At 44.0% G+C, this 13398-nt stretch overlaps 2 protein-coding genes across 6 annotated transcripts in view; one reads left to right on the plus strand and one right to left on the minus strand.

Annotated features, from left to right (window-relative positions):
* The window catches only part of fgf9 (fibroblast growth factor 9), a 41987-nt gene extending 33592 nt beyond the window's left edge, over positions 1 to 8395 (plus strand). For all 4 annotated transcript variants that reach the window (XM_087992432.1, XM_087992433.1, XM_087992434.1 and 1 more), the window contains exons 3-5: positions 1002 to 1175; positions 6516 to 6619; positions 7565 to 8395. In XM_087992432.1, coding sequence (XP_087848558.1) covers positions 1002 to 1175; positions 6516 to 6619; positions 7565 to 7753 — 467 coding nt within the window. In that variant the 3' untranslated portion in view covers positions 7754 to 8395. The remainder of the gene's footprint in view (positions 1 to 1001; positions 1176 to 6515; positions 6620 to 7564) is intronic.
* A 4772-nt stretch (positions 8396 to 13167) lies between these two features.
* rrp1 (ribosomal RNA processing 1) overlaps positions 13168 to 13398 on the minus strand; it is a 147917-nt gene continuing 147686 nt past the window's right edge. For both annotated transcript variants that reach the window (XM_087992428.1, XM_087992429.1), the window contains exon 16: positions 13168 to 13398. This exon is cut by the window's right edge and continues 29 nt beyond it. In XM_087992428.1, coding sequence (XP_087848554.1) covers positions 13237 to 13398 — 162 coding nt within the window. In that variant the 3' untranslated portion in view covers positions 13168 to 13236.

Below are 13398 nucleotides of genomic sequence, written 5' to 3' on the forward strand. Positions count from 1 at the left end.
TTTAAATAAATACTACTCACGCAGATGTCATCTTTACACAGCCCAGGATCCACAGCGCACAGACCATAGTCGAACACACACAGCACAGGATCCATAGTCAGTCAGACACAATGCACAGGGTCCACAGTCTGCAGCTTAGCAACACATTTGACTGAATAGTTATAGTTTCCAGGATCTCGGACAGGCTGATGGAAGGTGCAGAATAATGGCAGATGCATTTTGATCCAGCCAAGGGGATTAGTAGAACAGGTGGGCCATCAGATCATCAAGTCTGCATTGAAGAGCAATCTTGTTTGTCCTATTCTCCCGCTGTTTCTCTGTTTCACCAAAATGTATTTGTCTGATTCTCCATTGAAGGATGTTATCTCCACCAGCAAATCAGGCAGTGCCTTCCAGATGTGAACAACTCCATATTCAAAATGATTTTTCTCATGTTCTCATTTCCCTTTTATTCAGCTTCTCTTTATTGACTTGACTAAAATCTCATATGACCCTTGAAGAAATCTTTTAGTCTTTGGTTCACTGAATGAACAAACTAATTTTCTCCAGGTTATACAGGTATCGATGATACCTTCTCGGTCGGACCAAATAGCTGAATTACATTCCCTCGATAAGTCCTTATGCTTCATATATTTAAAAGATGTTTCAGAATTCAAGTTAGCGTTGTTACTTACACCTTCTCATGATCACACTTTGGCTCCTGCAGACAATTTTGTCAATTCTGTAACTGCTTCCAAATCCTTATGAGCTTCCTAAAGTGTGATGCACTGAATTTGATCAAACAATTTAGCTGGAGCTAATGTTTTGTGTAGATGACTTATAATGAAAGATAATATCCCTCTGTGAGAAATTGTGTGTGTAATCTTCCTGGTGGTTTAACTAAATCTGATCCCTGGCATTTATCATGAGATGTCTTCTTCTGTTTTAACACTTGAAGGTAAAACTGTAAATTCACTGCCTCGAGACAGTGTAAGGTTCTTCACTTGCTCTTCATTTTCCAGAACGTGGTCCAACACTGCTACCTCCCTTGTTGGGTTGGAGACGCAATGATGAGACTTTACTGAGTAACAGAGCGACCAAACAGCAATTCCTGTACTGCAGCATCGGAATTGGATTCCATCTGCAGATCCTTCCCAATGGCAGAGTCAACGGAGCTCATGAAAGTAATCACTATGGTAAGTAGCTGAGACACCGTTCTGTCACTTACACAGCCTGGTCAATGAGAGTCATGATTCGGAGATGCCGGTGTTGGACTGGGGTGTACAAAGTTAAATATCACACAACACCAGGTTATAGTGTGCTTCCAATTAAACCTGTTGGACTATAACCTGGTGTTGTGTGATTTTTAACTTTGGTCAATGAGAAGCAGCCAACTCAATGTTGCCCGTGTGTAGCAAATGACATAGGGAGGAGAAAAGCAGGAGGTGCTGCGGAGGAATATTCAGAGATTAGGAACTAAAATTAAAGAGCAAGACCTGAGTGTTATTAGGGTCAGAATTATCATACGTCCACATGGTAACCAGCATAAGGATGGACAGATCAATAGAAAATCTGAAGTAGGAAGGGCAGGTCTGACCTCATCAGACACTGGTTCGAAAGGAACTGTACTTTTGGTACATTTGAAGGGGTTCAGGATGTAAAGATCTTTATTTTATTTCCTCTATTTTTGATTGTGGACTTAACCAGGAAAAAATCGAGAAATTGTGGAAAGAGTTGCTGCATTTCTAAAAACAAGTGACTGAAATGCATTACATATGGTGTTTACACAGCTGCTTTCTTCAAGTAGTTTTGGGAGGTGCTGGGAGTAGGAAGCTGTTTGTTCAGAAGGCCCAGCACCAGGGTGTGAAGCAGAGTGAGAATTAGTTGGCAGCAAGTAGCTGATTGGTATCCATGAATGGTCACAATTGCAAAAACCAAAGGTCATCAGCTGATGACAACTCTGATTGGTTCCTGGGTAACTGAACAGCTTGTGGATGTGAGTAATACAGTAAGAAGCCTTGGGACCTATGGAAAGTATGTGTGTGTCCCTCTGAAGTAAGAATAGCTAAAATCTGAAGAAATCCACTTATTCTAACCCAGTTGTTGAAAGGTGTTTCTTTTGACAGATCTGAGACATGAACTCTGTTCCTTGCTCCGCAGAGAACCTGCTACGTTTTACCAGCAGGCTTTGATTTTATTTTCAAACTGAGGCCTTCTCAACCTGCCCCTGGGAGTGAGTTAATTGAATCATGGTGTCTCTGCTACCCTCCACATAGTATTTTTATGAGTTGATTTTCAGATCAGATTTTAAAGTCCAGATCCAGAGGAGAGGTGGAAAGGAAAACAAAAATGGAAGAGAGAATACAAAGAGAAACTTGAGAGGAGTATCACTATCACTATTACGATTGAGCCCTCCACAATCACTTGATGAAGGAGTGTCGCTCCGAAAACTAGTGTGCTTCCAATTAAACCTGTTGGACTATAACCTGGTGTTGTGTGATTTTTAACTTTGTACACCTCAGTCCAACACCGGCATCTCCGAATCATGACTATTAGCATTGATTTGGAGATGCTGGTATGGGACTGGGGTGTACAAAGTTAAAAACTGGTAATGGCCGTTTACTTGGGTTTGCTCACAATTCAAATTTTGATAGCACCATTGACAATGGACATAGGCGCTCAAATTGACAAAGACACATTGATAGAGTCATAGAGATGTAAAGCATGGAAACAGACCCTTTGGTCCAACCCATCCATGCCGAGCAGATATCCTAAGCTTTATTTAGGCAAAACTACTACAGGATTTCAGTATATATAAACAGTGGAGGTTATGCATTTTGGATCATAAAAAGATAGTTGAATTTTTTTTAAAGTTCTGAAATGTGAAGAACAGTGGAATTTAAAAGAGGCTTCGGGACAATGTATACAGATTGTTGTAATACAAACAGATCAGCCAGCCATGATATTTTTGAATAGAAGAGCAGGCGAGAGGGGCTGAATGGCCTCCTCCTCTGTAATACAGTGAGTGGTCAGGTACAAAATTCATTCAAAAGGTGAATGGAAGAGAGGTCAAGAAAATGAAGTGAAGGGTGTTTGACTGCAGTTGTGTAAGATCTGGTTAGATCACACCTGGAGTACTGTGTATAGGTATGGACACCACAGTTTAGAACATTGGCGTAGGAAGGAACACAGATCAATTCATCAAAATGTTTCAGGTTTCCAAGAGTTAGTTTATGAGTAGAGATTACCCAAACTAATTATGGGAGGGGTGTCATGACTCCCTCTTGATCAGAGGAGAAAGTGAGGGCTGCAGATGCTGGAGATCAGAGCTGAAAATGTGTTGCTGGAAAAGCGCAGCAGGTCGGGCAGCATCCAAGGAACAGGAGAATCGACGTTTCGGGCATAAGCCTTCCTGAAGAAGGGCTTATGCCCAAAATGTCGATTCTCCTGTTCCTTGGATGCTGCCTGACCTGCTGCACTTTTCCAGCAACACATTTTTAGCTCCCTCTTGATCAGAAGCTACAGTGTTTTAGAAGGTTTTTCTTTGTTTAACACAAAACTATCACATATCAATTAACCTCTGTAAACTAGATCAGAAATGAAGAGGAGCCGGGGCAGCATGGTGGCTCAGTGGTTAGCACTGCTGCCTCACAACGCCAGGGACCTGGGTTCGATTCCAGCCTTGGGGCAACTGTCTGTGTGGAGTTTGCACATTCTCCCTGTGTCTGCATGGGTTTCATCCGGGTGCTCCGGTTTCCTCCCACAGTCCAAAGATGTGCAGGTCAGGTGAATTGGCCATGCTAAAATTACCCATAGAGTTAGGTGCATGAGTTAAGGGGAATGGGTCTGGGTGGGTTGCTCTTCAGAGGGTCGGTGTGGACTAGTTGGGCCGAAGGCCTGTTTACATACTGTAGGGAATCTAATCTAATCAATTCCAAGGTCTCCTTGAGTGAAGGAGAGTTTTATAGGCTGAAAATAAAATATGACATCAAATGCACACAGAAAAGACAGGAAATGAGTTTACAAAGATGTGAAGAGGTGCCACATCTGGTACAAACAGCAAGGTTTAGGCAGCTGCAGGTTAATTATTTAGTTTGAGCTGTTGAAACAGTGATGCAAATTTCTTGTGCTTTGCTTCTCGTTTTAGTGTTAATTTCAAAGTAACTGGTTTCACATGTTGTGTATGAGCTGGTTAGCTTAATTGGCTGGACAGCTGGTTAGTGATGCAGAATGATATTAACAGAACGGGTTCAATTCCCACATCACTGAAGTTACCATGAAGGTCCCGTCTTCTCAACCTCACCCCTATCTGAGGCATGGTCTCCCTCAGGGTAAATCCCCACCTGCCATCTCTGTGTATCCCTTTCGCTCTCTCTCTCTGGCTGTCTGGAAAGAGAGAGCCCGTCCTCTGGGATGATGGTGATTTTACTGTTGTCCCGTTAAGTAAAGTGGAGAATTGTATAGACTTCTCAGATGTCCACGGCAGATATTTTCAGTGAGCAGTACTCCTTGTGAAGCAACTTCTTCTGAAGTCTTAGGTATTAAAGTCAAATAATGAAAGTTGAATATTGATAGTCCATTTTTCACCACTATCTAACAAAATAGGTTTCTATTACTTTTAATTGAAATGTCCATGGCATAGGGATCATAGAATCATAGAGACATTCAGCACGGAAATAGACCCTTCGGTCCAACTCGTCCATGCTGACCAGGTATCCTAAATTAATCTCGCCCCATTTGCCAACACTTGGTCCATATCCCTCCAAGCCCTTCCTTTTCATCTAGATGCCTTTTAAATGTTGTAATTGTACCAGCCTCTACCACTTCCTCTGGTAGCTCATTCCATACACACACCACCTTCTGTGTGAAAAAATTTCCCCTTAGGTCCTTTTTATATCTTTCCCCTCTCACCCTAAACCTATGCCCTCCAGTTTTGGACTCCCCTACCCCAGGGAAAAGATCCTGTCTATTTAACCTATCCATGCACTCATGATTTTATAATTTGGAGATGCGGGATTAGACTGGGGTGTACAAAGTTAAGAATCACACAACACCAGGTCATAATCCAATAGGTTTGTTTGGAAGCACTAGCTTTAGGAGCGCTGTTCCTTCATCAGGTGGTTGTGGATGAAGGAGCAGCGCTCTGAAAGCTAGTGCTTCCAAATAAACCTGTTGGATTATAACCTGGTGTTACCTAGTTGCTCCTGCTCTGTCCCACTTATCTGATCAAACAACGTCTCGGATAAAGCTATGTCAACTTCCTTATCTGTGCCTCTTGATCTCTCCTGCTTCAACTTGTGCTTCTGTGATCTTGTGATCACACAATCAGGGAAAATTCCTGGATAAACATTCTCCATGTCTTCAGTAGTCTGCATCTCCACTGGCTTTTCAACTAGAGTAGGCAGCACGCCTAGTGGTGAATTAGCTATATTATTTACAAGGACAAATTGTATTCCTGGAGCTGAGGGTTTGTCCAGTACTCCTACCACAAATTCTCCACTGTTCTCTGGACTCTCTAACCTCAATTTACATAACTGAGCACATTTGGTCTCACCATGAATTCCTGTTACCAGCACCTTTTCTGGCAATAGTCCCTCAGGAGTACGTATCTCCTCATCCTTATAAACATCTGAACCAGAGTAGATGTGTTGTTCTTGGTATCCCAGAAGGCATTCCACATTGTACCTCACAAAAGAGTAAGCCGTAAGGTAAGAGCCTATGGTGTTGCAGGTGGTTTATTGGTGTTGGTAGAGAATTGGCTCGTTGGCAGGAAACAGTGAGTGGAACTAAAGGGTTGTTTTCAGGTTGGCGACCCATGACTAATGGGGTCCCACACGGATCAGTGCTGGGACTACGACTGTTTACAATGTATATTAATATGTGGGCGGCACGGTGGCACAGTGGTTAGCACTGCTGCCTCACAGCGCCAGAGACCCGGGTTCAATTCCCGCCTCAGGCGACTGACTGTGTGGAGTTTGCACATTCTCCCCGTGTCTGCGTGGGTTTCCTCCTGGTGCTCCGGTTTCCTCCCACAGTCCAAAGATGTGCAAGTCAGGTGAATTGGCCATGCTAAATTGCCCGTAGTGTTAGGTAAGGAGTAAATGTAGGGGTATGGGTGGGTTGCGCTTCGGCGGGTCGGTGTGGACTTGTTGGGCCGAAGGGCCTGTTTCCACACTGTAAGTAGTCTAATCTAATCTAATATCTTGGCGAGAGAGAAAGTGAATATACTGTAGACAAATTTACAGACAACAAAAAATAGGTGGAAAGGCTGGTTGTGAGAGGGATACAAACAGTTTACAAAGAAATATCGATAGGCCGTGTAAGTGGGCAAGAAGTTGGCAAATGGAGTATAATGTGGGGAAAATGTGAAGTTGTTCATTTTGGAAGGGAGGACAAAAGAACAGCACCTCACACTGTCTCTCAGTAACACCGTCAGCGCCCTGTGTTACTGACTGTATCTCTCCTGATGTTAGTCCAGCTCCGTCACTGTATAATCTGATATTCCATCCTTCTCAGTGCTCTCTCTGCTTCACCAGGTATTATGGAGTTATTTTCAGTGAAGATTGGGATTGTTGTCATTCGAGCTGTGGTCACTCGGCTATTTCTTGCAATAACCAGTCAAGGAATCCTATATGGGTCGGTAAGTTTCACAGGATAGATGTTTCCTCATCAGTGGGGTAGCACATTGGCTCAGTGGTTAGCACTGCTGCTTCACAGCGCCAGGGACCCTGGTTCGATTCCAGCCTCATGAGACTGTCTGTGTGGAGTTTGCAGATTTTCCCTCTCTCTGCGTGATGACTTGGACATGCCGGTGTTGGACTGTGGTGTACAAAGTTAAAAATCATCTGATGAAGGAGCGACGCTCCAAAAGCTAGTGCTTCCAATTAAACCTGTTGGACTATAACCTGGTGTTGTGCGATTTTTAACTGTGTCTGCGTGGATTTCCTCCCACAATCCAAAGATATGCAGGTTAGGTGGATTGGCCATCCTGAATGTGGGGTTATAGGGATAGGATGGGGACTGGGTCCAGGGTGGGATGCTCTTTGGAGGGGTGGTTCAGACCAAATGGCTCTTTCTGCACCGAGGGATTCTATAATTCTACCACTGAGCCAAAGAGCCATTTGTGTCACATTGTAACATCACTGAGTCCACATCTTATCCTGAGTGAGCTGCTGTAGATATTGACAAATCTCCCCTGTCCATATGGTCTGGCCAGTAGGCACCACACTCTCACATGCGGTTTAACTGCTTCGGTCTCCAACAGGCCAGCTCTCCCCAAGATACACTTCCTGAAGGTGCTGACTCGCACTGGGATACAGTTCCCCATGGGCTGACTCTCTCTCTCTCTCTCTCACTGGGATACAGTTCCTGAAGGTGGTGTACGTGATCATCTGGTTATTAGTTCCTTTCTTCATTTTGAATCACTCTTTCCTGTTTCCCTGTTCGACTGACCAGGCCGCAGAGTTACCCGACAGATCTTAGGCTGTCTCCTTGCTTAATCCTGGGAGAATTGGCCAAATGTGGATGTGTTGTTGAGGTGAATGTCCAATTTGCCCTCAGGGTGATTATCTTCTGTTGTGTTTAGGTGAACTTCACTGAAGACTGTCTCTTCAAGGAGCAGATGGAGGAGAATCATTACACCACGTACTCATCTCACACACATCCCCGGCTTTATGTGGCTTTAACCAAAAGAGGGGGACCTAAAAATGGCAGCAAAGCTCAGCTCCACCACCCCAGCACACACTTCATCCCCAGGTTGGTCAGTGCTTCCTGAAGAACAGTCCATTCTGAATGACCATGGAGTTTAACATAACCTGATGTAAATTTTCCTTGAAACTTTGAATGAGGAGCAGAGAAACCACAGAATGATGTGGGTGGTAATATTTTGGAGAAATACTTTCCTTAAATTATATTTATGTTGGAATTTGCACAAATAGTTTGTTGTAGCTGGGCTCTGGGTGACTCACGTGGTGACTGTAAATTTTCATGGAGCTGTGTCGGAGGAGCCTGTACTGAGTCACTGTCCAGTTCCTAAACATTGATGGAAAAAGCCTGTGGAGTTTGAGGTCTGCTGTTTGTTTTGGTAAAAATTCATTGAAAACCTAAATCACGAATGAAGAACAAAGACCCTTTGCACATAGAGAGACGTGGAATCAAAATAAGAAGGAAATCGTTGTCCATTTATAAAAGACATTGACCATTCAGAGAATCTGAACAAAGATTGGCCAATGCAATTTAAAGATGGTGTTGTAATTGTATATTAACACCCAAACAGCCTGTACTTTCCATCATTCTCTGTGGTTGAGAACATGACCTGGAGTGAATGTGCTAAGGGTTTCAGGCTGGTCATCACGAGTTTCCCAAAAGAAATGTTTCCTTACCGGGTTCAAAATAAACAATTGGCATTTGTTCCAAATGTTATTCATTCTTTAATTCTTCACGACTCCCTTTCTCAGCATTGTTACTCTCTTATTCACACCGCTGCTTTCTGAGCCATGTCTGACTGAATTGTTGACCAGGAGAAATGGTCAACACCTGCCCTTCGCTGCAACCAATCACAGATTAAACACTGTTTCTTCATACTTCACTGAATAGTATTTTGGTTAAAGTTACATTCTGAGCTGAGTCAGTTGAAGGAAATCTCAAGTGAACACTTCACACAGGACGCTGGAATGGATACCCGCTCATACCTTTCTGCTGTTGGGGAAATAGGCTCAGAGCTCTCTGTCAGCACCAACATTGGTGCATAGCCCTCTGCATGCGGCAGTGCTAAGCCACAGCCCTCTGCATGCACCACTGCTAAGCCATAGCAATCTGCCAGCATCCAATGCTAACCCATTGCTATCTCCTGGCTCTGGTACCAGTTCTTATCGAGTTGCAGGTTGGTATGACCAGTATCTGCATGAGCAAAAAGGAATAAACTGGTGTCTGTTCTAGTGTCCCATGTGAAGTGTTCACCTGAAATCTTCTTTGATTGAACTCAGAATCTAACTTTAAACAAAATATGATTCAGTGATATATTGTATAAGATAAATATTTCAATTGATAAGCAGTTGGTTTCCAGGACAGGAGTTAAGTACTTTCTCCGCTGAATAATTCAATCAGGTATAAGTGACAGGGTTAGCTCACATAAGGATGCAGCACTGAAACGGTGTTTGGAACAAAAGTCATGCTTGTGTCTTGGGGGACATAAGTTTGAAGGAGATGTGAGAAATATGGTATTACACAGAGGGTGGTAAATGCCTAGAATGTGCTGCCAGAGGAGATGGTGGAAATCAATGCAATAGCGATGTTTAAGAAGCATCTTATGAGTAGGCAGAGAATAGAGGGATATGGACCGTTTAAAAAGCCATAATGTGTTAGGGCAAGTTTGGTGGGCCCAAGAGCCAGTGCCTATGCTGTACAATTGATTCTTGGCTGTATCTGTCACTGAATGTAACTGCGTAGCTGTTTCTCCATGGTGTCCAGACAGTTTGGGTACAGCACAATATTATCACCACTAGGTCACCTCTTTGATCTCAGGTTTATGTTATCAATATCCGGCCTTCTGCCTAGTTCCTTTATTTAGCTCTGCACTGAGAAGGCAATAAAACAATGACCTTTTCTTCATCCTGTAAATCCTCATCTCTGGCACACTCATTCATTTCACTCATTACCATATCTCTCTCTCCAGCTCAGTACCAAAATTGTATTGGTGAACTAACTGGTCAACGCTTTGCTTTCATAAATAAATAGCTCCAGTTACCATTGTGAGACCAGGCTGAACTAAACAAACAGGATACAGAATCACCTCCATTCCCAGCTCAGTGACCACAGCAATCCCCTTCCTGTTCCAGAAAACCTCCTCTTTTTCGAATAATAAGGGGCCTTGCTGCTTGTTTCTTGGTCTGTACAGCTGAAGTTGGAACAGGTGGGAACAGAGGCAAACTAACCCTGACTTCAGAAAAAGAAAATCAGTGCTTTTAGAAACAAGACAAAAATAGCTCTGCCCTTGATGTTACACAAACTCTGATTAAGCATGAGAACAAGTTTACATTCTTACTGGTGTCGTGATGCAGGTTAATCAGTTCAGGGATTGGGTAGTCACTTGTTTTGCACATAGCATCAGGAGCATCATGTCCTTTACTTGCCTGAATCAGTGACAATTAGATAATGGTGTAGGATGACCCTGTACTCCAAAAACAAGTCTTTTTAATTGACGCAACTGCTTTGGCATTCAATTGAAGAAAACAAGAAATCCTTTCATTTTTGAAATGTTTGCACTGTTCAGAATTCCCCTGTCTGAATTCCTCTGTCAATTCCCCGTATCTCAATTTCCAGCACTCAAGTTTAAAAGTTAGATTTCAAGCAGTTCTGTGTAGAACTGGAACTGGGCCACAGCTCAGTGTAAAATAGGTCTACGATAAATATTGGAGGGAGGAACTAAAAGAACCCACAGTATTAGGACAAAGAATAGTACAGCACAGGAACAGGCCCTTTGGCCCACCAAGCCTGTCCCAACACAAAATGCCTTTCTAAACTAAAAACATTGTTTCTACACACTCCATATTCCTCTATTCTCTGCCAATCCATGGGTCTGTCAAGCTGCCTCTTCATTGCTGCTATTGTATCCATTCCTACCATCTCTTCTGGCAGCACTGGTCAGGCATTCTGTATATAAAAAAACAAACAAACCTGCCTCTCATATCTCATTTAAACTTTCCCCTTTTACCTTAAACTTCTATCCCCTATTGACCTAACATGAGGAAAACAGATGTGGCAAATAGAGGGATTATTTGGAAGAAAAATAAAGTTGCACCAGGCCTAAAGACAAAGTGCAAGGAATTTACATCAGGATTATTTCAGCTCGAACAGCAGTAAGCCATCATACTAAAGGGATTTGCTAAACAACAGGTAATCAGTAAATCAGTGTGTGTGAATTCCAAGGAGAAAATTCAAACTGAGTGAGATACAAGGAGAAAGGCACAGCAGCAGTAGATGCCTTGTGTGTTCAGTTGCCTTGTGTGCTCCTGATGGGCAACCTGCTAAAGGCTTCAGGTGTTACACACACTGAAAGGCAAGTGGTCAAGAGCAGAGTCCTCCTCCTCTCACCTGTCAAAGGGAGCAGTGCCTTCACTGACAGTTCCCAGACAGGTTTTGTGTGACAGATGAAGGTTAAACAATATATAAATTTGTGTGACATTGACAGAGCAGCACAGCTTCCACACCAGTAATACTGGGGCGTGGACTAATACTCTGGACACGAGTCCAGTCCACATTGGCAGCTGGAGAAATTCTATTCAAATAATTAAAAAACTAGCTTAGCTAAAGATGATGCAACTGTATTGTCATAAAACCCATTGGTTCACTAATGAACTTTAGGGAAGGAAACTGACGTCCTTACCTGGCCTGGCCTACACGTGACTCCAGACCCACAGCAATGTGGTTGACTCTTAACTGCCCTCTGAAATGGACGAGTGAGCTGCTGCACTACATCAAATTGTCACATAGCATTGTACCTTTAAAAGTAGCAGTTGAAGGTGGCTCAAATATCTCCGAGGCAACAGCAATGGCCAATAAATGCTGGCCTATCCAGCAATGCCCGCACCTAAAATATTGAATTGCATTTTGTGTACATATTAAGCAGCAGTAGATTTGGCAGGAGTGTGGTTAGCATTACAGGGCCAGGGACCCAGGTGGGTCAGAGCCAGCACGGTCCGAGATTCTGACTCCTCCAGTTGCAAAAGTGCTTTCTTCTTTAAAGAGAAGAAATCTTTTAACAAATTTAGCATCTAAACTGTTGGAACGGATCAACATATTTTACACTGAGTTATCTTAATGGGATACAGCATGTGACAGCAATGAAAAGGGCAGCTTACTCAAACACACTCCATGTAATTGCAGTATTATTAGTGACAGGAATTCTAGTCAGGGCACCAGAGAAGTAGTGGGAGCTTTTATATCGTTTTGTTGTTTGTGGGATTGGGTGGGGGGGGGGGGGGGGGGGGGGGGGTAGGGGGCTGGCTGTGCTAGCATTTCATTGCCTGTCCCTATTTGCTCCCTTGAGGAGGTGGTGGGTGAGCTGCTTTCTTGATTCACTATAGTCCACATACTGTGAGTTGACCCACAATATTCTTAGGGACGGAATTCCAGAACGTTAACCCAGCAACACTGAAGGAACAGCAATATATTTCCAAGACAGGATGGTGAATGGCTTTGAGGGGAACTTGCAGGGTGAGGTGTTCCCATGAATCTACTGCCCTTGTCCTTCTAGATGGAAGTGGTTATGAATTTGCAAGGTGCTGTCTGAGGGGTTTTGGTGAATTTTTACTGTGTACCATCTTTCAGATGGTACACACTGCTAATTATTCGTGACAGAAGTAGTCAAAGTTGAAAGTGGTGGATGTGGTGCCAATTGAGTGGCCAGCTTTATTCTGGACACTGTTTAAGCTTAGAGTGTTGTTGGAGCTGCACCCATCTAGGCAACTGGGGAGTATTCCATCAAAGTCCTGACTTGTGAACAGGCTTTGGGGAATCTGAAGTGACTTAATTGCTGTTCTCAGCCTTTGACCTGCTGTTGTAACCATATTACTTATACATTTGAGACACTTCCCTTCAGCTTCTCTGTTCAAAAAGCTCCAAACTACTCTATTCTTAAATACGTTTCCAGTGCAGACAACATGCCTGCAAATCTTTGCTTGACAACCTCTTGTGCACTCACATCTTGTATTGTACGGGATCTAGGACAGACACAGAATCTCCTGCTTCCCGGCAGTCCAAGTGTTCCATGATTTATTGCTGCTATGCCTTTTTGTTTTCTCCAATTAGAGTGTGCTGTTCCCTCAGCACTGACCCTCCGGCACTCCCTCAGCACTGACCCTCCGACAGGGCGGCGTTCCCTCAGCGCTGACCCTCCGACAGGGCGGCGTTCCCTCAGCGCTGACCCTCCGACAGGGCGGCGTTCCCTCAGCACTGACCCTCCGACAGGGCGGCGATCCCTCAGCGCTGACCCTCCGACAGGGCGGTGTTCCCTCAGCGCTGACCCTCCGACACTCCCTCAGCGCTGACCCTCCGACAGTGCGCCGTTCCCTCAGCACACTGACCCTCCGACAGTCCGGCACTCCCTCAGCGCTGACCCTCTGACATTGAAGCACATCAATTCTCCCAAGTGAGACATAAGCCCAAATGTTAGAATCCAAGTCTTCACAATTCAAAGTTCATCCAACAAATTTTATTTATAATAAAAATGATACGTATAGAAAAGTGAGTGTGGGACACTCAGAGACTGTCCATTTTTGGCCGCCGTCCCTTTTTGATGAATGATACCCGTCTAGCAGTGAAGCTGGGCGAGCAGGCTGCTGTCGAGTTGGACTTTAACACGCTGTGATGGGGCTTCTGCTCAGGGTCAAATGCAATCCGAGGGGTTCCCGCGGGGCTCAC

The sequence above is a fragment of the Chiloscyllium plagiosum genome, unplaced genomic scaffold, assembly GCF_037043375.1.
Source record: "Chiloscyllium plagiosum isolate Xiang-an unplaced genomic scaffold, Cpla_swu_hap1 HiC_scaffold_12, whole genome shotgun sequence".
In the NCBI taxonomy this organism is placed as follows: Eukaryota; Metazoa; Chordata; class Chondrichthyes; order Orectolobiformes; family Hemiscylliidae; genus Chiloscyllium; species Chiloscyllium plagiosum.